General features: G+C 40.8%; 1 protein-coding gene across 1 annotated transcript in view; it reads right to left on the reverse strand.

Annotated features, from left to right (window-relative positions):
* The window catches only part of LOC144598635 (cilia- and flagella-associated protein 47-like), a 426,611-nt gene that overhangs the window by 373,154 nt on the left and 32,695 nt on the right, over positions 1 to 20,762 (reverse strand). The window contains exons 9-14 of the mRNA XM_078408845.1: positions 19,291 to 19,483; positions 16,710 to 16,833; positions 13,834 to 13,980; positions 8,993 to 9,176; positions 8,539 to 8,574; positions 4,264 to 4,360 (exon numbers count right to left, since the gene is read on the reverse strand). Coding sequence (XP_078264971.1) covers positions 4,264 to 4,360; positions 8,539 to 8,574; positions 8,993 to 9,176; positions 13,834 to 13,980; positions 16,710 to 16,833; positions 19,291 to 19,483 — 781 coding nt within the window. The remainder of the gene's footprint in view (positions 1 to 4,263; positions 4,361 to 8,538; positions 8,575 to 8,992; positions 9,177 to 13,833; positions 13,981 to 16,709; positions 16,834 to 19,290; positions 19,484 to 20,762) is intronic.

Raw genomic sequence — 20,762 nt, forward strand, 5'->3', positions numbered from 1 at the left:
TAACGAGACACAAAACCACATAAAAGTTAACAGAAACATCCACCAAAGCGATTCCCCACATTCCTCACTGTGATGGAAGGCAATAAAGTCTAAGCTTCTTCCTCTTTATTCTCCCGTGGTCGGGGCAGTCGAACTATCCGCAGTCAGGACGATCGAAGCTCCCGCGATCGGGGCGATCGAAGCTCCCGTGGCTTGGAGTTCCCAAAGTCGGTCTCTGACCAGAGACCGCAAGCTCCACGATGTTAAAGACCACAGGTTCCCGCGGTTGGAGCCCAGAGGTCGATCCCTGGTAAAGGGATCGCGAGCTCCGTGATGATAAGTCCACAGGCTTCCGCGGTGGAGATCCCGAAATCGGTCTCCAGAAAAGGCTGCCAACTCCTCGAAGTTAGATACGATACGGAAAAAAATCGCATCTCCGTCGAGGTAAGAGATTAGAAAAAAATTCCCCCAAACCACCCTTCCCATTTCCCACATAAAACAAGCTAAAGAACACTAAAAACATACATTTAACACATGCAAACAAACAACAAAGGAGGAAGGGACAGACAGACTGTTGGCTGGCACCAACATCTATTAGAGTGAGATACTGCAAGGTACACAGTTCTCTTGCAACCCACACAGTTTCAATAGAGGAAGAGACAAAAATGTAACCAATAAAATAACAATTACAACCTCAACCAGTGATTGCTCCTTGCATCTAGCTTATTCTGCAATTGTTCATTTAGGCTTACATTTAGATTGCATGCAGCACTGTACATACATTTTGTGATTAGTAACTTTTCTCTCAGTGCCAAAATGGGTTCTGTGCATCCACAGCTGTTATATTTTTACCTTGCAGTTTTATAGTCATGGAGTCATATAGCACAGAAACACTCGGCACTCTGTACTGACCCATCAGGCACCCATTTACACAATTTCTATACAAATCCCACTATACTCTCTCATAATTCCATCAATGCTCCTAAATTTAACCTCACCTACGGATTCAGGCAATTTAAAGAGGCCAATTAACCTACTTGTGATGTGTCAGCAAACCCTTGCAAACCTCAGGGAGAATCTAGTCACACAGCACTGGAAGTTATGTCTGAATCTGGGCCATTGACATTGTGTGTTAACAGCTTTACTAGCTATGGCGCTCTTCATTTTTAATTTTTAGTTTTTACAAATATTAATTTTCAGTATAGTTGATGACATTAATTTCAAGCAACTAAAGCTCAGTTTATGCAATTCTTCTTCTGCCTATCTGTCTGTCTATCTATCTATTTATCTATTTTGTTATCCACGAGATGCTGCCTGACCTGCTGAGTTACTCCAGCATTTTGTGAATAAATACCTTCAATTTGTACCAGCATCTGCAGTTATTTTCTTATACTACCTGTTGCTCCACAGCGATTTCTCCTCAAGGTATGTCCACTTTGAAGAAGTTCTCCTCCTCTCTTCGACGAGAGTTTAGCAACATGCTCTCTCGCTGCTCCCCCTCTGTGATTTCTCCTGCCCTCCTACTCTACGACCACATCATTGACTTCTCCAACTTTAGATAGTTCCTCTGTCCCTCTCTTCCCCTCCCCCTTCCCAGATCTCCCTCTATCTTCCTGTCTCCATCTATATCCTTCCTTTGTCCCGCCCCCCTGACATCAATCTGAAGAAGGGTCTCGACCCGAAATGTCACCCATTCCTTCTCTCCTGAGATGCTGCCTGACCTGCTGAGTTACTCCAGCATTTTGTGAATAAATATCTATTTTGTTAAGTGTGACTTTATCAGCCCGATCTCACTAGCAAATACCAATGGTTCCAAATGGAACATCTTGAACTCAGCAGTCTACCTCACAGTAGCCCCAGCAATGGGTTGTCAAATGTAGGAGTAACTGTCAGATTCAGTTTGTTGGTTTAGAATCCCGTTGGCCTCCACAGCGTGCAATCATAGAGCCCATTAATACATCAATCTCCCAGCAATAAGCAGTTGATACTGCTTCTCTGATATTACATGAGATGAGGCTGGCACCAGGATCCAAGTGTCCATGGATTTTAACAGGAATTGAATAGGAATGGAAGGAGAGGATAGGTGACATTTAAAAATTATTATATATTTACTATCTTCAATATTCCCGTTAATTCAAAACGTTTTAGATTTTTTTTGTTAACTGTACTTTAAAAAAAAATTGTTACCACATTTGATTTTTAATAAATTATATTTTTCAATGCTCATAGTCTTTACATATTTCCAAATGCTGGCACGGGCACAAAGGGAAGTAGGAATATCTTGGCTCAAATGTACTGCAGCTCTGCTTATTTCACATAATCATATTCATGACCCACAAACCACAAACCTGAGAGTGAAAAGATTATGTATTTTCACTTCTCATTGATGAAATGTGTTTCCTAACTCATTCTTCAATGCTCTTGCACTAAGTTTAACTATATGTCCACTTGTTTTGGATTCCTCGTCAAAGGAAATAGCACCGAGCTTCATTTTCAACAAGCATCTATAACACTTAACTTTCCAAACCCAAACATTTATCAGATATGTTGGTGACATCCTAACTTTTAATGAAAACTCTAAGCCTCACCTTGCATCAACATGGTGAATCATGCCTCCCCACCATCAACCCCCCCCCCCCCTCCCCTCCCCCACAACACCACCACCACCACCATCCCCACCAGAGCAAATATTTGCTTCCTGGGAGGTGGTGTCCAAAATTGAATACAATATCCCAGATAGCGTTTGATCAATTCTGTGCACAATTTAAGCCTCAATTCCTTCGAATTGTGTGTGGCATCAGAAGTCCAAGCTTCCCCAGAAGCACATCGATGCTCGGTAGTTTCTGATGGTGCTGCAATCGAAGTGTGAAGTGCGAATTTGGAAAAGCAGTAGGCTACTGCAGCAATAATCGATTTGATGGGGGGGAAAGGCCAAAGTCAAAAGCAGCAATACACTATGAATTCCAATAACCAGGTAGGAAAAGATCGTTGGATTTCAAAGGTAAATCGATTTTATTGTCATGTACACAAGTAGGGTGAGGTGCCAGTGCAATTAAAATCTTATTTGCATCAGCAGCACAGGCACATAGACTCAGACAAAAATACTTTTTTAAACATAAATTGCGCAGAACAATTCTAGAAGAAACACTGCGCAAAGTAAAGGACATTAGTGAAAAACATAATGAGAAAGAAAATCCTTAACAGAGTTACAGAAAAACATGTCTCCTCTATAACTTCACTTGAAAATATAAGTATTCATTGCATTTTTGAACTTGGCAACCAATGAATATTTGCATTCGCGATCACTGAAGATAGTGAAGTGCTCGGTCCCATGAATCCACTATCATTGAAGATAGTGAAGTGCTCAGTCCCATGAATCTGCTATCATTGAAGATAGTAAAGTGCTCGGTCCCATGAATCCGCTATCATTGAAGATAGTGAAGTGCTCGGTCCCATGAATTCGCTATCATTGAAGATAGTGAAGTGCTCGGTCCCATGAATTCGCTATCTTTAATTTCAGGCCACATGTGGTAACAACACGACCATCAGAGAGAGAAGGAGTGATTGGATCAAACATGGGTTGATTATGCCTGATGAACAATTGAAATATGTGGCTTAGATTATTTAATGCCCATTATTTGTATGCAACTATCGTTCACTCACTGCATTTTTTCACATAAATCATTTTGTTATGATTGGCAAGATTTATAAACAGTTCCCATCATCAGTTCAATTTCACCCTCACTGCACTCTATTTTCTGAGTAATATCATCATATCATCATATCATCATATCATATATATACAGCCGGAAACAGGCCTTTTTCGGCCCACCAAGTCCGTGCCGCCCAGTGATCCCCGTACATTAACACTATCCTACACCCACTAGGGACAATTTTTACATTTACCCAGCCAATTAACCTACAAACCTGTACGTCTTTGGAGTGTGGGAGGAAACCGAAGATCTCGGAGAAAACCCACGCAGGTCACAGGGAGAACGTACAAACTCCTTACAGTGCAGCACCCGTAGTCAGGATCGAACCTGAGTCTCCGGCGCTGCATTCGCTGTAAAGCAGCAACTCTACCGCTGCGCTACCGTGCCACCCATGTTCTGTTCTGCTTTGCTTCAAACTCATTGAATGACACAGAGTTGACAATTAAGACTCTGCTGATGAACATCTACATTTATAATAAGCAGTACCAGAGGATTTCACAATTACTGCCCAACAGCAATTATTCACAACTGATATTTGAATATAAAAATTATAAATTATTACGGAACCTACCAATGAATATTTGGTGTAGCTGTTGAGGTGTCAGTGTTAAACTGCAATCCATCTCTTCTTGAACTGAAGATGGGACAGCATTAAGACCATACTCTGCCTGCAATAAATCAATTACACTGAGGTCAACTTTGGTTAAAATCAAAGAGGAATGAAAAAAAAACACTGAATTGCCTCCCAAAACCAAATGTATGCCTTAATGTCTGAGAGTATATTGAAAAACAGACATGTAAAATTATTAATTTCCCATAAAATTTCCATTGGGAGTATAACTGGAATATGTGCAATTTATTTCTCAAATTCCCTGTTCTCCCTGTTGTCATGCCCAACATTTCTTTCTTACATAACACCTAACCAAAATGATTTGGTTGTTTATAAATTTGTATTTATGGATCTATGTCATGTACAAATTGGCTGTTACATTTCTTACATTATAATACTGACACTTCAATTGATGGTAACTTTTGGGAATCTTTGGCACTTTATAACTGCAAGCATTTTTGGACATCTTTCTCTAATTGCTAACTTTGTATCTTACCATTAGTGTCTATCTTCTGTGGTTTTATGAAAGTTATTCATTAATTATTTGACCATTCATAAGTTACAGGAGCAGAATTAGGCCATTCCACCTATCAAGTCTACTCCGCCATTCAATTATTGCTGATCTATCGTTCCCTCTCAACCCCATTCTCCTGCCTTCTCCCCATAACCCCTGACATCCTTACTAATCAAGAATCTGTCAATCTCTGCCTTAAAAATATCCATTGACTTGACCTCCAGAACCACCTGTGGCAATGAATTTCACAGATTCTCCACCCTCTGAATTACTCCTCACCTCCTTTCTAAAGGTGCATCCTTTTATTCAGAAGCTACAGCCTCTGGTCCTAGATTCTCCCATTAGTGGAAACATCCTCTCCACATTCACTCTCTCCAGGCCTTTCACTATTCAGTAAGTTTCAATGAGGTCCCCCCCTCCTCCGTCTAAACTCCAGCGAGTAAAGAGAAGTGCAGTCAAAAGCTCATCATCATAAGTTAACCCAATCATTCTGGGGATCATTCTCGTAAACCTCCTCTGTAACCTCTCCAACACCACCACATCCTTCCCCAGATATAGAGCCCAAAACTCCACACAATACTCCAGATGCGGTCTGACCAGTGTCTGAAAAAGCCTTAGCATTACATCCCTGTTTTTATATTCTAGTCCTCTCGAAATAAATGCTAGCAATACATTTGCCTTCTCTGCTACCAATTCAACTTTCAAATAAACTTTTTTGGAATCCTGCACAAGCACTCACAAGTCTCTTTACATCTCCGATTTTTGAATTCTCTCCCCATTTAGAAAATAGTCTAGGTCTTTATTCCTACTATCAAAATGCATGACTCCACACGTTGCTACATTGTATTCTATCTGCCACTTCTTAGCCCACTCTCTCAACCTGTCCAAGTCCTTCTGCAGAGTCCCTGCTTTCTCTGCACTACCTGCCTCTCCATCTATCTTTGTATCCTTTGCAAACCTGGCCATAAAGCCTTCAATTCCCTAATCCAAATCATTGATATACAGCGTGAAGATTAGCAGCCCCAGCACCTACACTTGCGGAACTCCGCAGGCATTCACTGGCAGCCAACCAGAAAAGGTGCCCTTTATTGCCACTCTTTGCCTTCTCCCATCCAACCAACCTACTATCCATGATAGAATCTTCCCTCTGATTTACATGCGGCACCTCATCAAAGGCCTTCTCAAAATCCAGGTACAACACATCCACTGACTCTTCTTTGTCTCTTTGCCTGCTATTTACTTCCTCAAAGAATTCCAACAGGTTCGTCAGGCAAGATCTCCCTTTCACAAAACCATGCTGACCAGTCTATTTTATCATGTGCTTCTGTATAGTCGGAAACTTCATCCTTTATAATGGACGCTAAAATCTTACCAACCACTAAACCCAGGATAACGGGCCTATGGTTTCCACTCTCCTGCTTCGCTCCCTTCTTGAATAGCCTAGTAATATTTGCAATTTTCCAATTGTCTGGAATTACTCCTGATTCTAGTGATTCGTGAAAAATCACAACTAATGCCTCCACAATCTCTAAAGCCACCTCTTTCAGAACCCTGGGGTGCAGTCCATCCAGTCCAGATCCACCTTCAGACCTTTTGGCTTCCCAAGCACCTTCTCTTTAGTCAGGTGTTGATGGTGTCTTCCACTGTGAAGACTGATGCAAAAATCATATTCAATTCATCTGCCATCTCTTTATTCCCCATTATCACTTCTCCAGCATCATTTTCCAGCAATTTCCTTGCCTCTTTCTTACGCTCTATTAAGAATGCTGCAATCATACGAGACACTATATGTACTTCCATTACCTTTCTCTGCTTTCTTCTTGTCTTTCTTGTTCAAAAATGTAATCTACACAATGTGCTATTACCATTAAGGAAACAAAATTGGATGGTAATGGAAAATGCATGCAGAAAGGATGCATGTAGAAAATGCATGTAGAAATTGAATGTGGAGAGGATGTTGCCTCTAGGGAGAGCGTCTTGGACCAGAGGCCATAGCCTCAGAATAAAAGGACATAAGTTTAGAAAGTAGAGGAAGAGGAATTTCTTTAGTCAGAGGATGGTGAATTTGTGGAGTGTATTTCCACAGACAGCTGTGGAGGCCAAGTCAATGGATATTTTTAAGGTGGAGATTGACAGATTCTTGATTAGTATGGGTGTCAGGGGTTATGGGGAGAAGTCAGGAGGATGGGGTTGAGAGGGAAAGAAAGATCAGCTATGATTGAATGGCAGAGTGGCCTTGATGGGCCAAATGGCCTAATTCTGCTCCAAGAACATGTGAACTTATGAGCTTAGAGGTCATGATATCCACTGAATCAGCACAAGCCAAACACAAAATTCATATTCGTGATTTATCACCTCCAGATGATTTTTCTTCTTGGTTACTTTCACACTATCCTTGAAAATGACTTTCACAACAGTTTTACAATCCAAAGGATGACAGCAGAACAAGTGTCATCTCTGATTCATCATCCTATTTCATCCATTTTCTCATATACGTTGTATATATGGACTTCAGCAAAGCTTTCGACAAGGTTCCGCATGGTAGGCTGCTCTGGAAAGTTAGACCGCAAGGGATCCAAGGAGAGATAGCTGAATGGATAGACAATTGGCTTCATGGAAAGAAGCAGAGAGTAATGGTGGAAGATTGCTTCTCTGACTATAGGCCTGTGACTAGTGGTGTGCCTCAGGGTTCGGTGCTGGGCACGTTACTGTTTGTCATCCATATTAATGATTTGGATGAGAATATATATGGCAAGATTAGCAAGTTTGCTGATGATACAAAAGTGGGTGGTTTTGCAGATAGTGAAGATGGTTGTGAAAAATTGCAGCAGGATCTTGATCGATTAGCCAGATGGGCTGAGGAATGGTTGATGGAATTTAATACAGAGAAATGTGAGGTGTTGCATTTTGGGACGTCTAACAGGGGCAGAACCTACATGGTGAATGGTAGGGCTCTGGGGAGTGTTGTAGAGCAGAAGGATCTAGGAGTGCAGGTACATGGTTCCTTGAAGGTGGAGTCGTAGGTGGATAGGGTAGTCAAAAAGGCTTTTGGCACATTGGCTTTCATCAGTCAGAGTATTGAATATAGATGTTAGGAGGTCGTGTTGCAGTTGTATAAGACGTTCGTGAGGCGGCATTTAGAGTATTGTGTTCAGTTCTGGGCACCATGTTGTTATAGGAAAGATGTTGTCAAGCTGGAAAGGGTACAGAGAAGATTTATGAGAATGTTGCCAGGATTAGAGTCTGAGCTATAGGGAGAGGCTGAGTAGGCTGGGACTCTATTCCTTGGAGCGCAGGAGGATGATGGGTGATCTTACAGAGATGCATAAATTCATCAGAGGAATAGATCGGGTAGATGCACAGTGTCTCTTGCTCAGAGTAGGTGAATCAAGGACCAGAAGACATAGGTTTAAGGTGAGGGGGGAAAGATTTAATAGGAACCTGAGGGGTAACTTTTGACATAAAGAGTGGTGGGTATATGGAACAGGCTGCCAGAAGAGGTAGTTGAGGCTGGGACTATCCCAATGTTTAAGAAACAGTTAGACAGGTACATGGATAGGACAGGTTTGGAGTGATATGGACCAAATGCGGGCAGGTGGGACTAGTGTTGCTGTGACATGTTGGCCAGTATGGACAAGTTGGGCCAAAGGGCCTGTTTCCACTCTGTATCACTCTATGACTCTATGACTCATCCTTACTCAGAATACTTTGTAACAACTCACCTTTGAAGAATGACTATGATCGTCACATGTCAATCCCTTCAGAAAAAAAGAAAATAAATAATGAATATTTAAATAGTGAAAAAAGTAACAGAAACTTGTGTCATCTTAGTAGTAAGTAAAGCTACTTTTTATTTCATGATTCAACATTTCTACTTATAAAATAAACATGCTGAAAGTCTGAAAGAAAAACTTTGCCAGCCAGGCAGTAGAGTCACCTGCAACAAAATGGCGAAGAAAAACTGAGCTTTTCCTTCAAACACATTTCTGATAAAAGATCTTTGACCTGAATGGTTAACTCAGTTTCCCTTTCACAACTATTATCTTACCACATGAATACTTCTTGCATGCTCTGCATTTATTTCTAGCTTTGTTTATTTATACAATATTTCTAGCTTTATTTATTTCTAACAATACTGCCTCAGATTTTATCTTAATTCGGAAGAAACTAACTTACTGGTCTTGATAGTGGAGGGACTCCTTTGACTCTAAGCCTGCGCATTTGGATAGGTGGTACCTCAGCACATATCGATAACATCGGTTTATCGTGAACTATGTCTTTGGCTGAAAGTTGTGGAGAATGCAATCCTTCTGCCGGTCTTATACCAATGTCCACTGCATTATTAAATTCATCAAATTCTCTAATGACACAGAATGAATAAACATTATAATAATGATATGGAAAATATAACAATAATACGTCACAATTAGGTTCAAATGCAGATCATATTGTTTTCAAGATGCACTTCAAAAGGTACTTCAATTATATTTTTAAATCTTGTACTTGAACCTAACTTTGGCAGTGAAATCTCTTTGACCTGCTCCATTACAACATTCATGAAGTTATTTTCTCAAACAGTCCATAATGGCATTTTATTGTGGAAAAACTCAGAAAGTTGTGGTACATCAATGCCTGTGCTTTTCCGATCCTGATACAAGGGTATCTTGTATCTGACTTGCCTGCACCATTCTAACTTCACTGCTTGGCTTGGGCCTCAGCACAGTAAAGGCCCTGTCCCAGTTAGGCTTTTTTTAAGGTGACTGCCGCCGACTGTCATAGTCGTAGCAGGTCGCCGAAAAACCGTTGATTGGATCCCCCCTATGACAATGTCTACGACAAGCTACAACAACCTACCACTTAGTCGGCTTCAAGCTACGGCAAGCTACCGAAATCCGGCGAACCAATTGTCGCAAGTAGAACGTCCACCTACGACCGCATCTACGACAACCTACGACGACACCTACAACAACCTACCACCACAGAGGCGACAACCTACGACAACCGAAGTCAACCTACGTCCACCCGCGACAAGCTACGACAAGCTATGACCTTGAAGACTGAAGACAACTGAAGACAATTCACGTTTCACCCACTTTCCCTATAAAAGGGGGTGTACGGTAGGGTTTCCAATCATTCTGCATCATGACTATTTGAAAGTGATGCCATGAGAAACTACTCTGAAATACAATTACTTCATACATCAATTTTCCATCAAATTGTCAAGAATTTCCTTTATTGATATTCAAACAAAATGTTTAAAAAGGTTGATAAGAACATACAACAATGCATACAAAAATATTGTAATAAACTTCAATAAACTTCAAACTTTAAACAGAATACAAGTGCAAAAACATACAAAACCTAACATCGTTTATGGACATATTACACTGATGGATGATCAGATCAAGTCCACACTTGGAATTCGCTGAAGTCAGCAAGCTTAATCACCTGGCGACAACCTACTTCACCAGGCGACAACCTGGCGACAACCTACGACAGCGCCCACGTCAGGAGACGTCAAGCTACGCTCATTGGCGTCAAACCAACAGTCAACGAAAAATTCACAAAATCCTGCGACGACCAGAAAAATGCTACAACTCTTTGTAGACTACTCACGACCATGCCCGCAACACCCCGGCGACCGTGTGGCGACAGCCTAATCGCTTGTGGTCGCCTAAAAAAACGCCGAACTGGGACAGGGGCTTAAAGAAGCCCCAACTTCAAAACACCCACACAAGTATTGGCCGCTGACAGGGCCCTATCTCCAGGTTTTGCCAGCAGTAGAAGCTGTGTGGATTCTTGAATAGCACAGAATATGTAAGTTAGAATCCTTTAAGATTGACACAAGTTTAAAATATTAAAATATAATTCATTAAATAAATAGCTAAAAACACAGAAATAATTAAAAATACAAAACTAAATGAAAATAGTTTCATGGTAATTACCTTCCCCTTAGTTTTATAGCCCTATGATCCACATTGAAAGCAATGGAACTGTGGAGCATACACTAGATTAGACATGGCACAAGATCTGAAAAGCAATTCTCCAGTGTATACAAGGAAATATCAGGGAAGCTAGAAGTTTGCCACACAAATCCAAGTGGATGTTATGTCAGAAACATCGGTGTTCAAATAGAACACTGGAGTTACATAAAACAACCCAGAAAGAGACTTGGGCTAGCTTCATTCCAGAAAATAGTCACAATGTACCATACTACAAAAGGCACTATTTTGAAAAAAGTGTAAATGAAGGAAAAGTGCAAATGAAAATAAAGACTACAAATAGTTAAGAGTGCTAGGCAAATTGGCAAAACCAACCAGATAGGTTATTGGGTTTAAATAGGAAGCACTGGATGTAAAAACAAAGACATTAAGCGAGAACTTCATAAATCATGTTTGGCTTCAGCTATTCCATTGAGTCGTAGAGTTATACAGCACAGAAATAGGCCCTTCAGCCCAACTCATCATTGTTGACTCCTTTTAAAACTGAGCAGGTCCCATTTGCCTGCATTTGTCTCCTATCCATGTACTCTTCTAAATGTTGTTTAAACATCATCATTATACCTGCCTCCACAACGTCCTCTGTCTGGGCCCCAGTAACCTCTTCCCTAGCTTTCCACACTTGGTCAGGCCTTTGGGATTTATCCATCTTAATATTCATTAAGACTGTTAGCATCTCTTCTTTAATAACTTGGATATGGTACAACACATCACTGCTCATTTCCCTCAACAACTCTGCTTCTATCAGTCTGAAGAAGGGTCTCGACCCGAAACATCACCCAGTCCTTCTCTCCAGAGATGCAGCCTGCCCGCAGAGTTACTCCAGCATTTTGTGTCGACCTGCTTCTTTGAGCTTCTTATGAGTAAATGCAGATGCAAAATGTTCATTTAACACCTGGCCCATCTCCTGTGGCTTGCCACATGAATGACCATGTTGATCCTGAAGGGGACCTATTTTCTCGTTTGTTAACCTTTTACTCTTAATGTATCTGCAGAATCTCTTTGGATTTTCCTTTAACTTGGCAGTCAGGGCTATCTCATATCCTCTTTTTGCACCACTGGATGCCCTCAAGTGTACTATATTTCTATTCTTCAAGGGATTCACTTAATCCCAGCAGCCGAGATCTGACATGTGGCTCTTTCCTTTTTTCTGATTATTCCTCATCAATCCAGGGCATTAGGGTGGCGTAGCAGTGGAGTTGCTGCCTTACAGCGCCACAGACCCGGGTTTAATCTTGACTACAGGTGCTTGTCTGTATGGAGTATGTATGTTCAATCGTGACCTCTGTGGGTTTCCTCTGGGAAACTCCGGTTTCCTCCCACTCCAAAGACTTGTAGGCTAACTGGCTTGGTATAAAGTAATGGTGTAGATTGAGAAAATTATTACTATTGATTAGTGAATCAATATTTAGAGGTCACAAGTTTGAGATCTTTAACATAAGACTGAGAAGAGTTTTTTTCCCAACAAAGTTATCAAGAGATGGAACACGATAAGTGGTTTTATAAATAATAGAATAGACAGTTAAACAAGTACGCAAGTACAATCAGCTGCAGGCAAAGGATGGGATCTGGGAACTAATCATGAAGGAAAACATAGGCATGAGGAAATTCTTCTGTTCTCCTACAATAGCATGCTTCCTCCCTTGAGCAATTTCTATATTACAATGCTACAAAAATATCCATTAGTTATCAAGCATTTTAAGGTATTGAGATCTGGAAAGACACTTTATTAATACAAGAATGTCTTCATTTTTGTTTTTCAGGTATCAACACCATATAAAAGCTCTAACCTTGTTAATGCAGATTAACAATAATTTGGGGTCAATTAATAAGCATACAAAAATTAGTTCTGCCTCTTCTGTGCACTGCTAACATTTACATATGTAGGAAAAAAACTGCAGATGCTGGTTTAAATTGAAAGTAGACACAAAATGCTGGAGTAACTCAGTGGGTCAGGCAGCATCTCAGGAGAGAAGGAATGGGTGACGTTTCGGGTCGAGACCCTTCTTCGGACTGATGTCAGGGGAGGGGGCGGGACAAAGATAGGATGGAGTTGGAGACAGGAAGATTAGTGGGAGAACTGGGAAGGGGGGGGAAATAGAGAGGGAAAGCAGGGACTATCTGAAGTTGAAGTCAATGTTCATACCGCTGGGGTGTAAACTACCAAAGCGAAATATGAGGTGTTGTTCCTCCAATTTGCTCTGGGCCCCACTCTGACAATGGAGGAGCCCCAGTGCAGAAAGGTCAGATTGGGAATGAGAGGGGAAGTTGAAGTGTTGAGCCACTAGGAGATCAGGTTGGTTAAGAAGGACTGAGCGGAGGTGTTCAGCGAACCGATGGCCAAGCCAGCTCTTGGTCTCGCCGATGTAGAGAAGTTTTGTGTCCAAAAGAAAAAATATATATACTTTTGTTTCAGATTAATTGGAGGAAAGTAAAAGAAAAAGAGTAGGTTGGTTGTGTGCGTTTGTCTTTGCTGCATAATAGTAGGAAACCTTTAATTACAGTAAAAACAAAGGAACAAATATTATATGCAATTTATTTTATAATTGCTTACTTTATTGAAACTCACAAGAGCGAATTTAGACTGTGCAATTATGTAAAATAGATTGAACTCTCAAGAAAAAATTTGTATTATCGCACACAAAATATTCTCTGTCTTATGCTGCAGTAAGTCATAATTTTAGCCCTGAAAACCATTAAAGCCACCATATTACTTCTTTTGAATCAGGGGAAATATGAAATATTGCTTTTTGAGCATAACAGTCTGTTAATTCTAACTTCTTTAGAATTTTGTTTTATATTTGTGTTTGCTTCATTCAACAAAAAAGCTGTTGAAATGATTTTGTAAATGTTAAACTCAAATCTCAATGTAATCAAACACTGGTACCTGAGTAACAGTTAAGAATACTAAACAATATCTCCCTCCTGATGGTTGAAGAAACGATTAGAAAGGTAACCATTATGGCTCTCTATCTTTCTATCATTGTTAAAGCAACATATTGTACATTGATTGCTGACCTGCGATCCTGCTTTTGGAGACGACGTATCCTCAGACCTTGGATAAACCGTTCATAATATTTCTTCCGAGCTTTCATTGCTTCTACCTCCTTTTCATCAAGAGCGTATTCAGGATCCACATAAGTGTGATGTTTCATTCCTATGGCACTGCCACAAAATAAACTTTCATTAAAATATGCTGTGTTACATATCAGCTTAACATATTGCAAAATGTTGAGTAATTACAATACAACACTGTGATCAAATTGTTAAGAGTGCAGATAGTAACAACATTTTTTTAAAAGTATTTTACAATTAATTATTTTATAAAAATCTGCCTTATTTTTCTCTCTCCATTCATTTTCCTCCAATCCTTTTCTCTGTCTCCATTTCATTTATCCCCACTTTGTAATTCCTTTTTTTCTCGCTGGTATCCCTTCTCTTTCTCTCACCTTCCTTTTTCTGCTCTCCCTCTTCCTTCACTTTTTATACGGAGATTTCTTCTCTTTCCCCACACTTTTTTCACAACCTCCTTCCCCTTTCTTTTCTATTTCTTTCATCAAGTGGCAGTGCCCACTTTTTAAGAAAGGAGGGAGAGGGAAAACGGGAAATTATAGACCAGTTAGTCTGACATCAGTAGTGGGGAAGATGCTGGAGTCAATTATAAAAGACAAAATTGCGGAGCATTTGGATAGCAGTAACAGGATCGTTCCGAGTCAGCATGGATTTACGAAGGGGAAATCATGCTTGACTAATCTTCTGGAATTTTTTGAGGATGTAACTAGGAAAATTGATAGGGGAGAGCAGGTGGATGTGGTGTACCTCGACTTTCAGAAAGCCTTCGACAAGGATTAGTGGGCAAAATTAGAGCACATGGTATTGGAGGTAGGGTACTGACATGGATAGAAAATTGGTTGGCAGACAGAAAGCAAAGAGTGGGGATAAATGGGTCCCTTTCAGAATGGCAGGCAGTGACTAGTGGAGTACCGCAAGGCTCGGTGCTGGGACCGCAGCTATTTACAATATACATTAACGATTTGGATGAAGGGATTAAAAGTACTATTTGCAAATTTGCAGATGATATAAAACTGGGTGGCAGTGTGAACTGTGAGGAAGATGCTATGAAGTTGCAGGGTGACATGCACAGGTTGTGTGAGTGGGCGGATGCATGGCAGATGCAGTTTAATGTGGATAAGTGTGAGGTTATCCACTTTGGTGGTAAGAATAGGAAGGCAGATTATTATCTGAATGGTGTCAAGTTAGGAAAAGGGGACGTACAACGAGATCTGGGTGTCCTAGTGCATCAGTCACTGAAAGGAAGCATGCAGGTACAGCAGGCAGTGAAGAAATCCAATGGAATGTTGGCCTTCATAACAAGAGTTGAGTATAGGAGAAAAGAGGTCCTTCTGCAGTTGTACAGGGCCCTAGTGAGACCGCACCTGGAGTACTGTGTGCAGTTTTGGTCTCCAAATTTGAGGAAGGATATTCTTGCCATTGAGGGCGTGCAGCGTACGTTTACTAGGTTAATTCCCGGAATGGCGGGACTGTCATATGTTGAAACACTGGAGCGACTAGGCTTGTATACACTGGAATTTAGAAGGATGAGAAGGGATCTTATCGAAACGTATAAGATTATTACGGGGTTGGACACGTTAGAGGCAGGAAACATGTTCCCAATGTTGTGGGAGTCCAGAACAAGGGGCCACAGTTTAAGAATAAGGGGTAGGCCATTTAGAATGGGGATGAGGAAAAACTTTTTCAGTCAGAGAGTTGTAAACCTGTGGAATTCTCTGCCTCAGAAGGCAGTGGAGGCCAATTCTCTGAATGCATTCAAGAGAGAGCTAGATAGAGCTCTTAAGGATAGCGGAGTCAGGGGGTATGAGGAGAAGGTAGGAACGGGGTACTAATTGAGAATGATCAGCCATGATCACATTGAATGGTGGTGCTGGCTCGAAGGGCCGAATGATCTACTCCTGCACCTATTGTCTATTGTCTATTGTCCACAGGTTTCCTTCGTTCAGCTGTGCTTAATCTTATTCATCTCTCCCTGCTTCTCCTGAGATTCCTTTTAGTTGGCAAGTCTCTTTTCTGAAAGTTGTACATTTAATTCCACTTGAACACAAAAATCTGGGCCAGCACTTGAGTGTGGAGTGATAAATTTGAATATTCTCAGAGAGGAATATGAGCAATGCTGTAGAAATAAAACAGAGGAAGAAGATAGAAAGCAGGAATTGAGGAGACGGGAAAAGAGCAAGGGTTCGAGAGGGGAAAGGAGACAAGGAAATATAAATTGGAACATTAACAGTAAAGAACACTGAAATGGGTGTAAAGATGGGCCATGTATCTATCTGAATGTAGGAAAATAACTGCAGATGCTGGTTCAAATCGAACGTAGACACAAAATGCTGGAGTAACTCAGCAGGTCAGGCAGCATCTCAGGAGAGAAGGAATGGGTGACGTTTGCGGTCGAGAACCTTCTTCAGACTGATGAGTCTGAAGAAGGGTCTCGACCCGAAACATCACCCATTCCTTCTCTCCTGAGATGCTGCCTGACCTGCTGAGTTACTCCAGCATTTTGTGTCTACCTAACTGTATGTAGAGTAAAACCAATAAGACTGAAGTGCATGGTACTCCAAAAGCTGTGTTGAACCACAATGAACAATTAACCAACATTATTTCAATCATCAAACTCAGGCCAAGGAATAGAGGCACTCTCACAGTCAAAAGTTATTATTTGGCTGTAAAGTTCATTGAGAAATCTTGAGTTTGTTATGCATGTTTTGTGAAATAGAGACTTTTTAAATGTAATTACCCACATGTATTTTTCAGATCTGCTGCCAAGTCCACCCCTTAAAGGGCTGCTTTCAGAAATAGACACACTTGTTTTGCTCGCTAACCTTTTGGGTTTTTTCTTCCCAGAATAAACACTTTCACACCCAGTACGCAGTGTATCCGGAGTTAATTCCCTCATCTTGCTGATTTTACCGGTTATCTGCTGGGCCGAATGTTCCGTTTCTTTGCCTACAGGTGAATCACATAAGTAAACTTGGTCAAACAAAAATTTGATTTGGGTTCCACAAATTCTTCCTGCTGGCCACATTTGGAATTGTGATGAAAGAAAAAAAATAGCCAGTGTCTGAAGGTTCCATCGTGCCCGGTGCAGATACTAAACGGCACGGTGGCGCAGCGGTAGAGTTGCTGCCTTACAGCGAATGCAGCGCCGGAGACTCAGGCTCAATCCTGACTACGGGCACCGTCTGTACGGAGTTTTGTACGTTCTCCCCGTGACCTGCGTGTGTTTTCTCCGAGATCTTCGGTTTCCTCCCACACTCCAAAGACGTAGAGGTATGTAGGTTAATTGACTGGGTAATATGTTAAAAAAAGAAATTGACCCTAGTGTGTGTAGGATAGTGTTAATGTGCGGGGATCGCTGGGCGGCGCGGACTCGGTGGGCCGAAGGGCCTGTTTCCTCGCTGTATCTCTAAATCTAAATCTAAAAAATCAAATGACATCAAGAGATTACCGCTCGAAGGCTCGCCGGTCGGTGGGACCAGTCACCCTGCTTGAAGGCTCGTCGGGACGGCGTGAATAGGAGGGAGCTGGAGACGTCGGACGCGATGAGCAAGGGCCGGGAGGAGGGTGAACCTGGGTACTGCCTCCGGCTCCTTCTAGGTCTGCTGCCAGAGGCGCCCCCGGGACACAAAGATGGCCAGACGAGGAGAGGAGTTGGTTCACGGGAGCTGCTCCAGTACACCAAGCGCATGGGTGGACCAAGCTTTGGACTTTGAATCATGGCACCATAACATGGTGGCACCTGCATGTGTAACACATGCAAAAAGCAGTTGCCTTCGTGGCAAATAAAGCACCATTGATAAATAAAGCACCAATGGCAGCAGAGAGTGTGAACGCATTATTTCACCTTATTGAACAAAACCCTATAAAATATTAGAAGGGAGAAACAGGGATTATACCTGACCACACCATGAAGTTGGTATGTTTAGGGAAGTTTCAAAATCAACCCTGACATTTCACCCATACTACCAACAGACCTATAGGGGTTTGAGTCCTGTTGAGGTCTGAGAAAATGCCCTAGATCTATGAACACAAAGCAGCACAGAACAAAAGAATTAATGGGCCTAATCCATTAAAATGAATCCATCAGGCAGCATTCTCGTAAACCTCTTCTGCACCCTCTGCAAAGCCTCCACATCCTTCCTGTAATGGGGAAACCAGAACTGCACGTAATACTCCAAATGCAGCCGAACCAAAGTCCTATAAAGCTGCAACAGCCTTTTCAGTCCACCGAGTCTATCACCAGTACACTACTTCTATCCTACAGACTAAGAATCATTTACAGAAGAAAATTAACCTACAAACCTGCACGTTTTTGGAATGTGGGAGGAAACTGGAACACCCAGATAATATCCACACGGTCACAGGGAGAACATACAAACTCCGTACAGGCAGCACCTGTGGTCAGGATCGAACCTGGGTCTCTGGCACTGTAAGTAATCTGTTTTGTGTTTCCTGTCACTGAAGCCAGCTATCAGCAGTTTCCTTCAGGGGTTTGAAGGAGCAGGAATAAAGTCCCAGCTTTCCCTCTGGATCTGTTTGCTTACCTCCCTGCTAGATGGTCCAAAATGCAAATCGTGACATGACATGTCTCAAAGTCAGTCGCAACTTGTGACCCCAGCCTCACCTGCAAGATGCTGCTCTTGAGCATATTCCATGTGGGAAGTGGACTGAGAGTTAAAATAAACCAGGAATAAAGCTGAAATTATTCAGCACATTTTGCACTTCCCCAGGTGCACTTCTCTACTTTGAGTCAACACGATCTCAAACATACAAAATTTTGCTTCAATAAATTTCATTATTTAAATAGAGACTTAAGAGCCTGCACATGCTGTAAACCTGACCAAAACACAAAGTGCTGGAGAAATTCAGCAGAGTAGACAGTGTCTGTGGAAGGAATGGACAGGTGGTGTTTCAGATTGGGAGCCTTCTTTAAATATTTATAATTCAATTTATATTAATATTAGAATTAGTATTTGACACAAAATATTTTTTAAATGGCCACTTTAACAAAAGCAAGTAAAAATCAGTCATTAATAAGGAAGCAACCTCAATTTCCAAGGATAAATCTCCTTTTAATAAGATAATTTCATGGCTCGCATAACCCAAACAGCTACAAATCTGTAGCAGGGAATTTCCAATCCGGAAAAATAAGTTAAGAAATACTTCTTCTATTGCATTCAACATTAATTAATAACTGTAAATCAAAGATATGCTAGCCAAGAATGTTATAGCATTTGGAGCCAATTTAAGTAAATTATATCTAGTTACAGTTAAGTCATGATCTCACTGAATCTCAGAATAGCATTGAGATTTAATAGCTTCCAAGAGTAGTGGGGCACTACAATATGTAAAATTATCCATAGACATCGGCACAAAAGTAGGTTAACTATGTTATAAGCCTACCAGGCATATGGTTTATTTTTGGTTTCTTCACAGGAGAATTGCAAACACCTATAAAGGGAATTTTTATCTGATAAAATATTTCCATCTTCAATTCCACTGGATTGCTTGGAAATGCTATCAATCCAAAAAAGTCGACCACTTGATATATTTCAACTTTTCCAAGCTGGTGTGCAGCAAAAGAGATTACAACTTCCTGTTCAAATAAAAGTAAAAGTATTTTAATTTGCATTAAATAGTTTTTTCATCATTATGGAATCAAAGCTACTATTATATGTAAAATTAATTCCAGTATAATTCCAATTGTAAATCATGCTACATCCTACTGTGTTATCTCATATCACAAAGCACACATATCCCCCTATTTTGTCCGGCTTTAGAACCCTTCTTCTCTGTTGCCCACAAGGAGGTCATTCCTCCAAGCATTTTCAGAGCCATTCATTCTGTCTTCCTGATCCTTCTTTGGTTGCCTGGTACCTAGTTTAAAAAAGGAGACTGCAAATGTGAATAGACATGCATCATAGTGCATTTGGAAACAACCTACATACTCACATGTTCATTGTATTTCATATTTTTGAATTAAGTTGGTGCCATTTACAACAATTTATAATTCTAGTAGTCTGAATTACCATTCCCTATCATGCTGCTGATGTAGAGCCAAGGAAAAAAAATATGAGTTTCTACTTGCAAACAATGCTCTTACTGCCAGATTGATGCATTAGTATACTACTAACTGATTTACTATCATGTATTTCTTGTATTACCGGGAATGATCCAGTGACATCTTCACAATGACTACCAGAGCCATCTCTATGACATTTGCTGACAGCCACGCACTACACGACTTTGTCACAAAACATAGGATACAAAAGAAGATTAAAAGTGAACAATTCTACTCTGTTATGTCCACTTGTCTCTGATTGCCTACTTCAAAAGGAATTACCAGAGGAATGCTTATCCTTTATTTTTGATTTTTTCAACTAAATCAGCAACACCCATCATTTATGTAATGTGGTAAACAGTTAAATCAAAGAAAATTGCAAGAAAAAGACAAAATGGTACCAAAATAAGTATGACAGCAGCATTCAGTTCATATATAATAGGAAACACTACAATTACTTGCAAAGGGAAAAAAAACTCCCATAAATCAAAATATTCCCTCCTCAGTGACCTGCTAAATGTGGGCTTTCAACACTCTCAGCACATTTCAAGCCTAAAAAGCAAGAACTTTCACCTGGTATCCATTACTATTATCTTCCATAATTGCTTTGGTCCAAAATCCTGCTGACTGAAAAATCACATTTCTAAAAATAGAAGAGCCATAGATCAAAGACCTGTTTTTCACAATCCCCAGTTTCCCGTAGATTTTGGCACAATTAGTGAGAGTGGAAAATCTGTCCATGTAACTCCATATGAGTTTGCAACCCAAACAATAATTTCAATGCATACTGTTATAAATCCAAATCCAGTAGGAA

This window comes from Rhinoraja longicauda, chromosome 12 (genome assembly GCF_053455715.1).
Source record: "Rhinoraja longicauda isolate Sanriku21f chromosome 12, sRhiLon1.1, whole genome shotgun sequence".
In the NCBI taxonomy this organism is placed as follows: Eukaryota; Metazoa; Chordata; class Chondrichthyes; order Rajiformes; family Arhynchobatidae; genus Rhinoraja; species Rhinoraja longicauda.